Genomic DNA, 13,895 nt, shown 5'->3' on the forward strand with positions numbered 1-13,895 from the left:
TGGGCTCTCTGCTGTCAGTGTAGAGCCTGCTTCAGATCCTCTGTCCCCCCCCCCCCCCCGTCCCTCCCCTGCTCGCTCTCTCTCTCTCTCTCTCTCTCTCAAAAAATAAACTAAAAACAAACAAAAAACAAAAGAAAAAACCAGGACTGTGGCTTAGTTGGAGAGGGTAACCGCCAGGAGCATCGGTATCAGGTAAGCTACAGTTTGCAGGCCTGGAGCTCCAAGGAGACCCAAGTTGGCTGGCCCTCCACTCACCATGCAGGTTCTGGAACTTCATTTTTCTTCTTCTTTTTTTTTTTTTTTTAACATCCAGTTATTCCTTTTTTTTTTTTTTTAACAACGTTTATTTATTTTTGAGACAGAGAGAGACAGAGCATGAACGGGGGAGGGACAGAGAGAGAGGGAGACACAGCATCGGAAGCAGGCTCCAGGCTCTGAGCCATCAGCCCAGAGCCCGACGTGGGGCTCGAACTCATGGACCCTGAGATCGTGACCTGAGCTGAAGTCGGACGCTTAACCGACTGAGCCACCCAGGCGCCCCTGAAACTTCATTTTTCAAAGCCCCATAAAACCTGTGCCTTCTCCAGGCTTCCCTTTTCTGGGTTTCATGGCTCTCGGCGGAAATGAGAGCCTGTGTGATTGCAGCACTCCAGTGATCGGAGTGGGGAACATGCGGCATTACGATGCTCCCACAGGGTACAGCCTGGAGCTTTAGCGCAAAACTGCACCCGGAGTGGGCCTCCTGCGCCCTGGTTCTCCAGGCCTCGTTCCGGTTGGCAGGGCCTCCCCGTCTCTGTCACTGCAGACCAGATGGGGTTCCGGGGAGGCCTGGTGTGCCCTGCTGGAGCAGGGGCTCAAAGAGCCTCTTCCCATTACTATTTCCTTCAAACGCTTGGTCTTAATGGGCCCCTCTGCGCCACTCAACCCAGTGCCTGTCTGCCTGGCTGCAGATAACACCACTGGAGCTTGTCGTGTGGGGGTTGAAAAGAATTTATTTTTTTAATTTAAGCAGTTGCATCCCATCTGCCTACACACTCTTAACCTGCTTTGTGAACAAGCTTTGTGACCTTTGCAGGTTACTTCACTGTGTCAGCCCCTGCCTTTCTCCACGAAAGGCTTTGGAGAGCACTCAACCAGATGGGATCGGGGAGCCAACTGCCCAGGCAGTAGGTGCTCTGGAATTGCCACTAATAGGGACCTTTGTAAGGGTCTGCCCCTTGCCAAGCACTTTGCACAAATTATCTTTGTTAATCCTTACAACAAAGAAACGGAATGAGTATTCTTTTTCTTTTTTAATTTTTTTAATGTTTATTTTTGAGAGAGAGAGTGCGTGCGAGCAAGTGGGGGAGGGGCAGAGAGGGGGGGGAGACACAGAATCTGAAGCAGGCTCCAGCCTCTGAGCTGTCAGCACAGAGTACAACGCAGGGCTCAAACTCACGAACCATGAGATCATGACCTGAACTGAAGTGGGGCGCTTAACCGACTGAGCCACCCAGGCGCCCCCCGAGTGAGTATTCTTAAGGCAGCCTTTTGTGGTGAGGAAGCCAGGATGTAGAAGGGTGACTTACCCGTCACACACTAGGTGGCCTCCTGAGACCCACCTAGTACCAAAGCCCGTGCCCACCTACCAGACCTCTGGCCTCTCTTGCCTTGTGTCCACCTTAGCTTTCTATGGATGTGATGTTCTTTTGGCTCACAAACCAGGCCTCTGTGTTGATTCCCCAGAGTTGGGATTTTTATGGGAACTCTGGGAAGCTCAGCAGATTACTAGGTTTCTCTTAAGCATTTTCTTAAAATTTTTTAGAAATCTTGTGTTGTCCTTGGAATGTGTCAGCACTAAATTGTGTTTTGTTTAAATTTTGTGCTGAGTTTCAGGACATTTCTTAGTTTAATTCCTGGACGAGGAATTGGAATTGGTTGGTACCAGTTACAACGTGGCAATGTGCCCATTTCTCCCTCCCACATACAACAGGCTGAGTGTAGAGGGGACGCAGCGGAGTGTTGAGGTGTTGGTAAATAATACTACTACGTAGTCATTTAATCTTACGAGATGCTGCTTTGCCAGCAGGTCGAACTGCTGAGCTTCAGTCCTGTATGGTCACCCTGGAAACCCCAGTAGCTTTCTGCTTGCCTAACATAAGACTCTTTGTAGCCCAGACCCACTACCTCCATATAGAGCGTGTACACACACACTGTTAAAGACCTGGGAGGTTCTTGCTGGTGGACAGTTTGGGGGAGTGAAAAGAAGTAGTGGCTTTTTTTGGTTTGTGTTTGGTTTGGGGAATTTTGGTGACTAAGAGCATCATGCGGCCTTGAATGTTTAGAGAGGAGGGTGTACAGTTCAGGGGCAAGCAGTAGCCACTTAGGGACGTACTGGAAGGGGGAGGAAGTGAAGACAGTGGAAAGAACTGTACGTCTGAAAATACCTGGGACAAAGCCGAGGCCCCAGACTTCTAATGGGGACCAGCCCTAAAGGGAGGAAGGAGTCGTGATATGACTTGTTAGTTGTGGATTAACTTGGGTTTGGGCAAGTTTTGAGGAGGACGAATTAGGGTAAGAGGCCCTGGAGGCAGGCTTGAGGCCCTTTGGGCTGGGAACTTAGGGGTCCCAGGTACTTAGAGCATGATCTAGACAGGGGCCATGGCTTCCAGGTGGACATCCCCTTGGTCTCACAGACTCCTTGCCCAGAGAGAAGGGACACAACCAGGGGAGTATCGGGATGGGCCCCCTAGAGCATAGAGCCCAAGGCTGGGGTTGCTCTGCCCTGACCTGGCAATGCGTGCACCGTGGCGCAGTGGAAGAACAGGAAGCTAGGAGGCAGAGAACTGGTTCTAATCCTCGCTGGGCCCTGATGAGCTGTGGGACCTTGGCCAAGTTATTTCACTGTTGTGGACTTCATATATGATCTTTCCATCTACTCCACTCCTAACGATCCATGACTTCATCATCCCTGGGTGTTCCTGAGGGTACCAGCAGTGCCCAGGGATGTACCTTTCTTGGAGAGAAGGCCCAGAGCTTAACCTGTGGTGAGGAGGGAGGGCAGCCTGGGGTGAGAGCCTGACTCCCGCATTCTTGCTCTGCCGCGGAGAGCAGTGCCAGAGACTGGAGGTGCTCCAAAGCCTTAAGACAGCCACTACCCACTTCCTGCCCCAGTGTCCCTAACTGTAAGATGAGACCAGCAATAACTTCCAAAAGCAATACTCACCCAGCACAGAGATAGCTCTTGTTTGGCCTGACTGATCAGGAAAGTTGGTAGAAAGGGCCTGGAGGTAGCGTGGGGAGAGAGAACATCCAAGAGATGAAGTCCTGCCCTATTGCCATGTGGTTTGCCATCTCAGCCCAGGTGGTTCACCTCCTAAGAGGGAGGGAGAGGTTTCCCCGACCCATTTCTGCGAGGGCCATGGGAACACCTTTTGATTTGCAGGCCTCCATTTCTTAAGCAAATTTGAAAGTTGCTAGATGTTTTGGATGGCAATAGAATGACCCCTTTTTATTTATTCACAGAGATGCTGCAGTTTGTCAGCAATCAAGTTGGAGAGTTCCCTGACTTGTTCTCCGAGCAGCTGTGTGGCTCCTTCCCCAGTGGCAGCGGGGGTGGCGGCAGCGGTGGCAGCAGTGGTGGCAGCGGCAGCGGCAATGGCGGGGGCGGAGCCGTGGACCCCTCCCTGCAGCGGTCCTTCAGCCAGGTCCCTCTACCTTCCTTCTCTCCCTCGGCCGCTTCCCCCCAGGCTCCAGCCCTGCAGGTCAAAGTTCCCCCCACTGCAGTTCCCACCCCACCCAGGGCAACTCCCGTTCTTCAGCCCCGCCCCCAGCCCCAGCCCCAGCCTCCAGCTCAGCTGCAGCAGCAGACGGTGATGATCACCCCGACATTCAGCACGGCTCCCCAGACAAGGATCATCCAGCAGCCTCTGATATACCAGAATGCAGCTACCAGCTTTCAAGGTGATTCAGAAGTCAGATACCATAGTGACTGGTTGGTTCAAAAGTTTATGTGCCAGCTTGCAGATCTTCTGAGGCAAATCGCTCTGTCCTTTTGGGGATGACAGAATCCATCGGTTTGGTCCCTGTCTGAAGGAGTTTTTGGCAATGGGCAGTGAGGACAGTGGGTACAGGAACCGTTCACATTCTGCCTCTTCAGATACCTTAATATCTATTGTGCCTGCTTCAAGGATACTTGGTCGAAGAATCTAACAAGCATAGTAGACACAGGGCTGTGCTAGTAACTAGAGCTACAGGCTGGAATACAATGAGTCTAGAAACTGACCCAAGCACCAGCCAGCCCTTGGCACCTATAGATTGAGAACCATTCATTCGGCAAGCATCTCCTGAGCACGTACTACAGAGACTATATGACTCATAGCAGGTGTTAGGTCTCCGTGCAGCAGGCCTCATACTAGGCCTTCCGTGGGCGGGGGGGCCGAGTGAGTGGCTTTCTCTGCTGTGCTTTGCCCAGTGCCTTTGCATCAGATTTCCCTCTGACCCTTTGGGGAGCCCTGGGCGGGATTGGTATTACTCTGAATTTCAAAGGCTCTGACAGTTCTTCTATGTGCTTCGGGGGGGTTAGGGGCTGTGGGGAGGCAGCAAAGCAAAGAGCTGAAACCGTCATCCCAAAGTGCATTTTCCATTCTTTTCATGAGAGGAAGTGAAGCCCCGTGGAGTTGTTGGTTCTCTGTATCTATGAACTCCCTTGCTGGGTGCAGTCATTTGCTGATTAGCTCCCCTCACCTCCACCCTAGCACCCAGAGCAATAAAATAATCTGTTCTGGTTCTCTCAGAAATTGATGCAGCTCTCATGGAATGTTCTTGTTATCTAGATTAGCTTGTAAATGGCCGTGCACATCTTCTTCAGCAGCAGGTGGGGAGTCGGGAGCGTTCTGAGGCACCCTGTCCTCGGTTATTACTGCAGCTACAGTGACAACAGAGTGCATTTCTCGTCCATGTGACTTTTCCCTCCTCTTCTCCCAAGTCCTTCAGCCTCAAGTCCAAAGCCTAGTGACATCCTCCCAGGTGCAGCCAGTCACCATCCAGCAGCAGGTGCAGACGGTGCAGGCCCAGCGGGTGCTGACGCAGACAGCCAATGGCACGCTGCAGACCCTCGCCCCGGCCACGGTACAGACAGTTGCTGCCCCCCAGGTGCAGCAGGTCCCGGTAGGTGGCTGGTGAGGACCCAGGGAGGCACCGGTTGGGGCTGGTCTTTGGTTGAAGGTGTGGTCCACATACTCAGAAGGACCAGCGGAGTGTAAGGGAACAGCATTTGGGGTGCCTGGGCCCTGTGAGGCACCAGTGAGCTCGGAATGGAGACCTGGCTAAGGTCTCATCTGTAAGTGTAGACTGGCCCTCACAGCCTCCGTAAATGCAGGTGGATTTTGATATTTAAGCATCCGATGGGTGTAAAACTGGAAAGAGGTGTGCTAAGATATTTCTGAGTCATGTATCATAGTGGACCATATTTTCTTATTACCAAGGTCATTAATTAATCTTTGGAAAAAAAAAATCCAGGTTCTTCCTTTCTGCTTCTCAGCCATGTTCCTGGCTTTCCTGAGTTTGTTCAAAATCGGACTTCCCTCCCCTCCACCACCCCACACTCTGCCCCTGCCAGGTGCTGGCACTGCCGTCTTCGAAGCCTTTCACCCTTAAAACCCAGGACCCTCTTTAGCTATACTCTTTCTCCGTCTCAACCCAGTAATCAAGTTGTGTTCTCAGTTTTAGGAACATGTTATTTTTTCATTCTTTCCCGGAGGGTGTCTCTGTGTAGTAAGAAAGTAAGGCAAAATAGAAAAATAATACTGCCTTCCTTTTCCTTTTCTTCATTCTCCATCCAGGTCCTGGTACAGCCTCAGATCATCAAGACAGATTCCCTTGTTTTGACCACACTAAAGACAGATGGCAGCCCTGTCATGGCCGCAGTCCAGAACCCAGCCCTCACCGCCCTCACCACCCCCATCCAGACAGCTGCCCTTCAAGTACCAGTAAGAGTTGCCTTCCTCCCTGTCCTCCCTTCTCCCCTCTCCTCCTCCTTTTTTGGAGGCATTAGGCCTCAGAAATGTTAACAAAGCCTCTACACAGGGTGGGCAGGTGCAGAAGCTCCATGGAATGTGTCACATTGCAAATATACCCCCTTTTAGTCTTTTTTAACTCCCGGTTCCTGGGCAGCACCTCTATACAGGGCCATCAGTATGGAGGACTCTTAGGTCCTGCTGATGGCGTTTTGGCTTCTGAAGGACCCCCAGGCCCACCAGGCAGGGAGGGGCTCCAAGGTGAGGGACATGGAAGGCACCCATCCTTGGGTTGTAGGGCCACAGCTATTTTCAGCATCTTGCGGCAGGAGAGTCCAATAGAGTCAAAGGTGATCAGAATTTGGAAGTAAGTTTTATTCATAGAAGCCAAGAACTGGAAACAGCCCACACGTCCAGAAAGAGCTATTGATACATACAGCTGCTGAACCTCAGAAACAGTGTGTTGAGCAAAAAGATGCCTGTCACAAAAGAATTCATGCTGATGATTCCATTTATATGAAATTCAAGAAGAGGGAAAACTAAGCTGTGGCGACAGAGGTCAGAGCAGTGACTGCAAGAGGGAGAAGGGACAGGCGAAACTGAAAAGAGGCACAAGAGAACTTTCTAAGGGGATAGAAATGGTCTGTGTCTTGGTCTGGATTATCTTAGTTACACGTCGTATCCAAACATGAAACTCCGTCACACACTTAAAATGTGTGTTTTTTATTATGTGTGAATTATTTCTTAATGAGTGGTGAAGTTGAGTGGCTTCTTATTTGTTCATTGTCCGTTGGATATTGAGGTCGTTTAGTGAAGAAGATAAAACTAAAATTAGTAAAAATAGAAACAGAGGAAAGCAGAGCTGAGGGGGAAGGGGGAAGGCCTCTACAGTTGGCCTGCTTATCTAATAGGATGGCCCTGTCAGTTCTGCCCTTGTGCATTTTGATGGCCGAATTATATTAGGAAATGCAGCAAGTGACTGCACTGTCATATGAAAGGAAAAGATGTATCCCACACCAAGAGTAAGTTTTCCTTATATGCGAGCTCAGAGGTGGTTAATGGTTTGCCCGCGAGGCAGAAATCATATGACTTGTTTCAGGTACCCCTAGATCAAAGGTTGAAACCTATTTATCCATGTTAATCCTATTGTGGTGTGGTTTGTTGACAGTGATTCTGAAAGGGGCCTGGTAAGTAAGGTACCATGGCTCCTGCAGCTTCCTGGGGCCTGACTTAATTGAGGAGAGGGGTCAGACCAGGCAATGCCACATGGCCAAAGCCAGCAGGTTTGTGCTGTGAAGTTGCTTTACTCAGACTGACCACGGGGTAACTCTGCCCCGTGTCTGTGCTTGTTCTAGACTCTGGTGGGCAGCAATGGGACCATTTTGACCACAATGCCTGTGATGATGGGGCAAGAGAAAGTGCCCATTAAGCAGGTACCGGGGGGAGTCAAGCAGTTGGAGCCCCCCAAAGAAGGAGAAAGGCGGACAACTCACAACATCATTGAGAAGCGGTATCGCTCCTCTATCAATGACAAAATCATCGAGTTGAAAGACCTGGTCATGGGGACGGATGCCAAGGTAGGTGCCAAGCAAAATGGTATTTCATGTCCCACAATTTGCCCTCCACTGGTCTTTACTGTGGGAATTTTGGAAGACCCAGATCCAGTGAATGAACATCAGGATGGTTTAGAGGTGCTTTCTTATTAATTAAAGCATCTTGGGGTTTTTTCAAGATTATAAAATATTAACCAATATAAGGGAACTGTTGGGGATTGGAAAGGCAGTGACCTGCCTAGACCTTTGAGACTGCTTTGCAGTGATCATGGGTCCCTGTAGCCCAGGCAGAGGACTGCCCCCTGCTCACCAGCAGGCAGATGCAGGACTGTGTGTACCGTGGAGTCGGCTGGTGGCGTTGCCACCATATGTTTAATTGTGTTCAGGGTGGTTAGCAATACCGTACCTTTGAGGGAGGAGACAAAATGGAGATTGGGTCTTTAACAGCAAATAGAGGAAATAGATTTTTCATTATTTCTGGTGTTTCAGTGAATGTGTCTTCTGTCGTGTAGGTGGTTTTTTTTTTTTTTTTACCTGTTATCTGTTTATCTTCATCTCTATTTTTTAAATTATTTTTCTTGTTATTTTTTTGCTTCCTCATCTCTGTTTTGAAAGAAAATTTTATATTCCTTGTAGCCTATAGATCTGAAATGTACTAATATAACTTTACTTAAGGTAGCTATCCAGCAATGCTCTGGTCTTTGGTCGTTTGTTTTCTTTAACGTCTTTTGGTTCCCGGCGCCTGGGTGGCTCAGTCGGTTAAGCATCCGACTTCGGCAGGTCATCGTCTCAAGGTTCGTGAGTTCTGGCCCCTCGTCAGGCTCTATGCTGACAGCTCAGAGCCTAGAGCCTGCTTCAGATTCTGTGACTCCTCCTCTCTCAGCCCCTCCCCTGCTCGTACTTTCTCTCTGTCTCTCTCTTTAAATTTAATTTTTTAATTTTAAAAAATTAAAGTAATAAAGTTTTGTTTTGGTTCTAAGATTATTATAAGAAGTGGGAGTACTAGCTAATTTTTATTTATCGAGTGTCACTATGCACCAGACCAGGGGCTACTCTCTTTACATGTATTATCTCATTTTACCCTCACTACAAGCCGGTGATTCATATATTATCATTATCCTCATTTTAAGGACGAGGAAAATGAGGTTCACAGATGTTGGGTAACTTGTCCTGGGTTGCACAGCTAACCAGTGAGTGAGGCAGCATCTGAACCTGGAGCCACGCCTTCACCCCATGAGCTCTGGGTCTCTCCCCTCTCGCTCTGCAGCCTGCAGCGATGCCACTGTCTTTTCACCCATCTTCCTTCCCAGATGCACAAGTCTGGCGTCCTGAGGAAGGCCATTGACTACATCAAATACCTGCAGCAGGTTAATCATAAACTGCGCCAGGAGAACATGGTGCTGAAGCTGGCAAATCAGAAAAACAGTGAGTAAGCTCACTTCCGGTTGTAGAAGTCCTGTGCTGGGCACTGGGGAGGACCCACTGATGTGTACAGGGTGCCTTCAGAGGTGAAGCAAGAGCAAGGACCATGTGCCCCTCACCCAGCCCCGCCCTGGCCCAGGCAGGGCTCTGTAGAAACAGACCATTTGCCAGATGTGGTTTTCTTTGCAGAGCTCCTGAAGGGCATCGACCTAGGCAGCCTGGTGGACAATGATGTGGAGCTGAAGATCGATGACTTTAATCAGAATGTCCTTCTGATGTCCCCTCCGGCCTCCGACTCAGGGTCGCAGGCTGGCTTCTCCCCCTATTCCATCGACTCTGAGCCAGGAAGCCCTCTGTTGGATGATGCAAAGGTATGAGCTTCTGAAATCCCCTGATCCTTGGATCTTCCCCATCTCTCCTGAGTTAATTGTGGAAGAAGCTGCCAGCAAGGGCCAGGCCAGGTGTTCAGAGGACCGGGGCTGGAGAAGACTAGGAATTCAATGAAATTAGTCAGGTCCTCCTGTCTCCCCCACCCCCACAGAATCTGCTTAACTGGTTCAGTGTCGTCTGGTCTTAACTGGTCCTTGCTGAAAGAGACCATCTGAGAGGATTAAGGGCCAGATTCAGAACGGGAACACACAGCAGCTGTCACGCCAGCACAAGGAGTTGCCGGAGGCGCCTCATTACATCCTTCGCCCATAATGGGCCTGGCAAGACCACTTTTTGAGGTTGTTCAGTTGGTTTAGGGCAAGGCTGCCTCTGGGTCCTCTTCTGGAAATGATTACAATTTGCAATCTAACAAAAAACATTCCAACCCAGGGCCTTTAATTGTCAAAGAAAGCCCCTGGCAATTGTTTAATGGAATTAGCCAAAAGAGGCTCGAGCCTAATGATCTAGCCTGGGGAACCTGCAGAGACCATTGGCAATTTCTGACTTCGAAAGCACAAACTTCCCTTGTAGCCTAAGTTTTTGATCAAACTGTTGTAGTAACACGTACTTAATTTTACTGACAGAGCTCTAGTTTTGAAATATTTCATAAATGTGATTCTGTTTGATAACAAAAGACCATATGGTAGATACGTTGAATTAGCTAGGTATCTGTCCTCAGAGGACATTTTCAGATGGCTTTCAAATATTGAAAAGGAGTGGTGTAGTATGTGCACTCTGGGATCCAGGGAGATCTGGCTCTAGGCTTCCTCCCTTAGAGGAAGGCTCCCCGGGCAGGCAGGCCTCTGCCTCCAGTTGTCCCTCTGTGAAATGGGGAGGGAAGAAAAGCAACATGATGCTTTTACAACAGGCAGACTCCCGCAAGCAGATCCATACTGAAGTTGGATACCTTTAATCAACTGTGCTGATGTTTAATTTACACACAGTAAAACACACCTGCATGCAGTTTGTTGAGTTTTAACAAGTACAGACGCTTATGTAACTATAACTGTAATCAAGATATTTCCATCACCCACAAAGCCCCTTCATATACCATGGCAGGTAGTTCACACAACCCCCTCCAGCCTCAGACAGCTACTGATCTGCTTTCTGCCACTTCCGATGAGTTTGTCCGTTGTGGAATTCTACAGAAACAAAATCATGCATAATGTTCTCTTCTGTGACAGAGCTCTGTTTTATAAGTAGGACTCCTCTACCTTTGGTCTTCAGAACATGTCCTTGTCTCGGGTGGCAAGAGGGCGAGCGTGCCAGGTTTTGAGAAGCAGTGGGAGAGCTGTGGACTTCTTAGTTGCCTCCTGGCTCTATTCCTGTCTGATTTGGTGGTCTTAAATTTAAATCTCCCAGTCTGACTCCAGAATCTCCCAGTCTGACTCCAGTACATGTATAAATGTTAGTAAAATGCTGCAAAAACCCATGTGATGTTCATTCCAATCTCTCTCCCCTGTCTTGAAGGTCAAAGATGAGCCGGACTCTCCTCCTGTAGCCCTGGGCATGGTGGACCGCTCTCGAATTCTGCTGTGTGTCCTCACCTTCCTGTGCCTCTCCTTTAACCCCCTGACTGCCCTGCTGCGGTGGAGAGGGGCCCCCAGCTCTGACCAGCACCCGTACTCTGGCTCCGGCCGCAGCATACTGTCCCTTGAGTCAGGTAGGTAGAGGGCCCTTCGTGCCACCAAAGCATGGGTGGGCTGCCGTGGCAGGAGATGGACCCTGCGTGTGCAAAATGCTCTGCTCATTCACGGGGTCCTGAAGGGCTTTTGTCGCAGGCCTGGTAGGGACTGGCATAAGCCACATTTTGGAAGTAGCAGGGCAAGCCCAAGTTCAGTAAGAACAGAACAAATCAGGAACCCACACTGCTGTTGTCATGGGGGCAGGGATAAGGGAAGTGGGGGTATGCCTATTTGAAGGAAGATGTGATATTTTTGCCTGAGTCATGAAACCAGTGGTCCGACCCCACCTTGACTAACACAGACTTTTGTGGCACCCAGCTCCATAATGACAAGGGCTACAGGGTTCCTGTTTAGGCTACAGAACTGTCCCAGATTTGCTGTTAGTGATCCCTACCTAAAGCATTTAGACATTGTTACTAAATGAAGCAATCTTGTCATCCACACTTCTTCTGAAAGTGAGGTGGAAGGCTCTTACCTGTCAAATGCTGGGGGTCATGAGGTGCCCTGCGGTCCCCTACGGCTGCTCTGGGAGGCCTTTCCTCCTGGCTCAGCTGAGATGTTCCTCTTTAGGCTCTGGGGGCTGGTTTGACTGGATGATGCCAACGATCCTCTTATGGCTGGTGAATGGTGTGATTGTCCTGAGCGTCTTTGTGAAGCTGCTGGTCCACGGGGAGCCAGTGATCCGGCCACATTCACGCTCCTCGGTCACCTTCTGGAGGCACCGAAAGCAGGCAGACCTGGACCTCGCCAGGGTGAGTCCTGCTGTCCACCTCCCCCCTTCCTCCCCCAGGCTCAGCTGATAACTCAGTGACTTACATTGAGTAGCCAGTGTATAAAGTCCTGTCATAGGTGCTTGGGGGTGGCAAGAGCAGGACAGGACCCTGCCCCTGACAGTCACAGGGCAGCAGGTGAGAGGACACCTATGTGTCAGTGATTCCACGGACATGGGAGGATCTGCAGTCTGTGCTGTGACAGAGGAAGAAGAAAGTGCTGCAGGGGTTGGGGCAGGAAGGACAAATTCTGGCCGAAGGAATCTGGGACCTGAGCAGAGAGTGGTCAGGGAGGGAGGACCTTCCAGGTGGAGAAGTCTTGAATAGATGGGATATTTGGGGATCAGCAAGTGGGTCAGTATGTCTGGAGTTATAGGATATGTCTGGGACAGGTGAGGGCTAAGGCTGGAAGTGTATCTAGGGCCCAAATTGGAGAGGTTTTTGACTAGTAACTGATTTGGGGATTTTTTCCCAAGGAGAACCAGGAAGGTTTTTGAGCAGGAAAATTAGCTGAATGTTTTCTTTTGAAATCAATAAAGAGGGGCACCTGGGTGGCTCGGTCAGTTAAGCATCAAACTTCAGCTCAGGTCATGATCTCACAGTTCATTGGTTCAAGCCCCACATCCGGCTCTCTGCTGACTGCCTGGAGCCTGGAGCCTGCTTCAGATTCTGTGTCTCCCTCTCTCTCTGCCCCTCCCCCACTTGAGCTGTTTTTCTTTCTCTCTCTCAAAAGTAAACAAACATTTAAAAAAAAAAATAGGGGCGCCTGGGTGGCTCAGTCGGTTAAACGTCCAACTTCGGCTCAGGTCATGATCTCGCGGTCCGTGAGTTCGAGCCCCGCGTCGGGCTCTGTGCTGACAGCTCAGAGCCTGGAGCCGTTTCAGATTCTGTGTCTCTCTTCTCTCTGCCCCTCCCCTATTCACGCTCTGTCTCTCTCTGTCTCAAAAATAAATAAACGTTAAAAAAAATTTTTTTTTTAAATAGAAATTAAAAAAAAAAATTAGAAATCAACAGGGACGCCTGGGTGGCTCAGTCAGTTAAGCGTCCGACTTCAGCTCAAGTCATGGTCTCATGGTTCACGAGTTCGAGCCCCATGTTGGGCTCTGTGCTGACAGCTCAGAGCCTAGAGCCTGCTTTGGATTCTGTGTCTCCCTCTCTCTCTGCACCTCCCCCACTTCCACTCTGTCTTTCTCTCTCAAAATAAGTAAACATTAAAAGAAAAAAAAATTTTTTAAGTAAAAAAAAAATAGAAATCAACAAAGGAAAATTTATGGGGAGGATTCTGGGGCAACACACAGCATCAAAGGAAGAGTTAAACGTCACATGTCAGAGGCACCAGAAGCAGAACAGTCCTTGGCTGCAGTACACTACAGGCCACCCTCCCCTCCTGCAGGCTGCAGTGCCCACAAGAGAGAATCTGATTGACCAGCCTGGAGCTGTCAGCCATGCCGAGGGGCTGTGGGTACTGGAATGTAGATGTGGTTGTTGGGGGCCTATCCCTTGAAGCGGGACTATTCCCAGAAAAAAAACATTTCAAGATGTGTGTCTTAAAGGCAGGTTCAGGTCTGTGTTTAATGAATGTCATTCTGGCAGCTGTGTGAAGTGTGGGGTTGGGAGGAGGGGGCACCGAATACACAGAGGCAGGGTCGCAGCTCCTGGAATAGACCTGTCGAGAGGTGGTAAGAACCTGGAATGGAAAGGAAAGACTGACTTGGGAAATATTTGAGCCGTAAAGTGGAATGGAAATGATGTGGCATTGACTCCAGGGTCGGGAGCGCTGGAGCTGTGGGATCCTCTGTCTGAGCGGTGTTACTTGAAGTGCCGTGAGAGGGCCCTGGGGGTGAGAAGGGACCAGGAGGCAGGTGTGTTCTAACACACCAGAGTGTGTTAGAAGCTGTGCATCAGCTGGGAGAGGGTGCTCCCTTTGTCCCGATCCACTTCCCATAATGGTGCAGGGAGGAAATACGGGTGTCGTACTCACCGCAGGACACGGGAAAGGAGAGGATGGCTTCGTTCTGTTTCCCATTGATGAGAGAAACA

At 49.8% G+C, this 13,895-nt stretch overlaps 1 protein-coding gene across 2 annotated transcripts in view; it reads left to right on the top strand.

Annotated features, from left to right (window-relative positions):
- The window catches only part of SREBF2 (sterol regulatory element binding transcription factor 2), a 58,185-nt gene that overhangs the window by 20,849 nt on the left and 23,441 nt on the right, over window positions 1–13,895 (top strand). For both annotated transcript variants that reach the window (XM_027070620.2, XM_053226861.1), the window contains exons 2-9: window positions 3,505–3,942; window positions 4,967–5,148; window positions 5,823–5,969; window positions 7,352–7,573; window positions 8,860–8,974; window positions 9,161–9,342; window positions 10,871–11,063; window positions 11,656–11,837. In XM_027070620.2, the coding sequence (XP_026926421.2) occupies window positions 3,505–3,942; window positions 4,967–5,148; window positions 5,823–5,969; window positions 7,352–7,573; window positions 8,860–8,974; window positions 9,161–9,342; window positions 10,871–11,063; window positions 11,656–11,837 (1,661 nt within the window). The remainder of the gene's footprint in view (window positions 1–3,504; window positions 3,943–4,966; window positions 5,149–5,822; window positions 5,970–7,351; window positions 7,574–8,859; window positions 8,975–9,160; window positions 9,343–10,870; window positions 11,064–11,655; window positions 11,838–13,895) is intronic.

This window comes from Acinonyx jubatus, chromosome B4, assembly GCF_027475565.1.
Source record: "Acinonyx jubatus isolate Ajub_Pintada_27869175 chromosome B4, VMU_Ajub_asm_v1.0, whole genome shotgun sequence".
Taxonomy (NCBI): Eukaryota; Metazoa; Chordata; class Mammalia; order Carnivora; family Felidae; genus Acinonyx; species Acinonyx jubatus.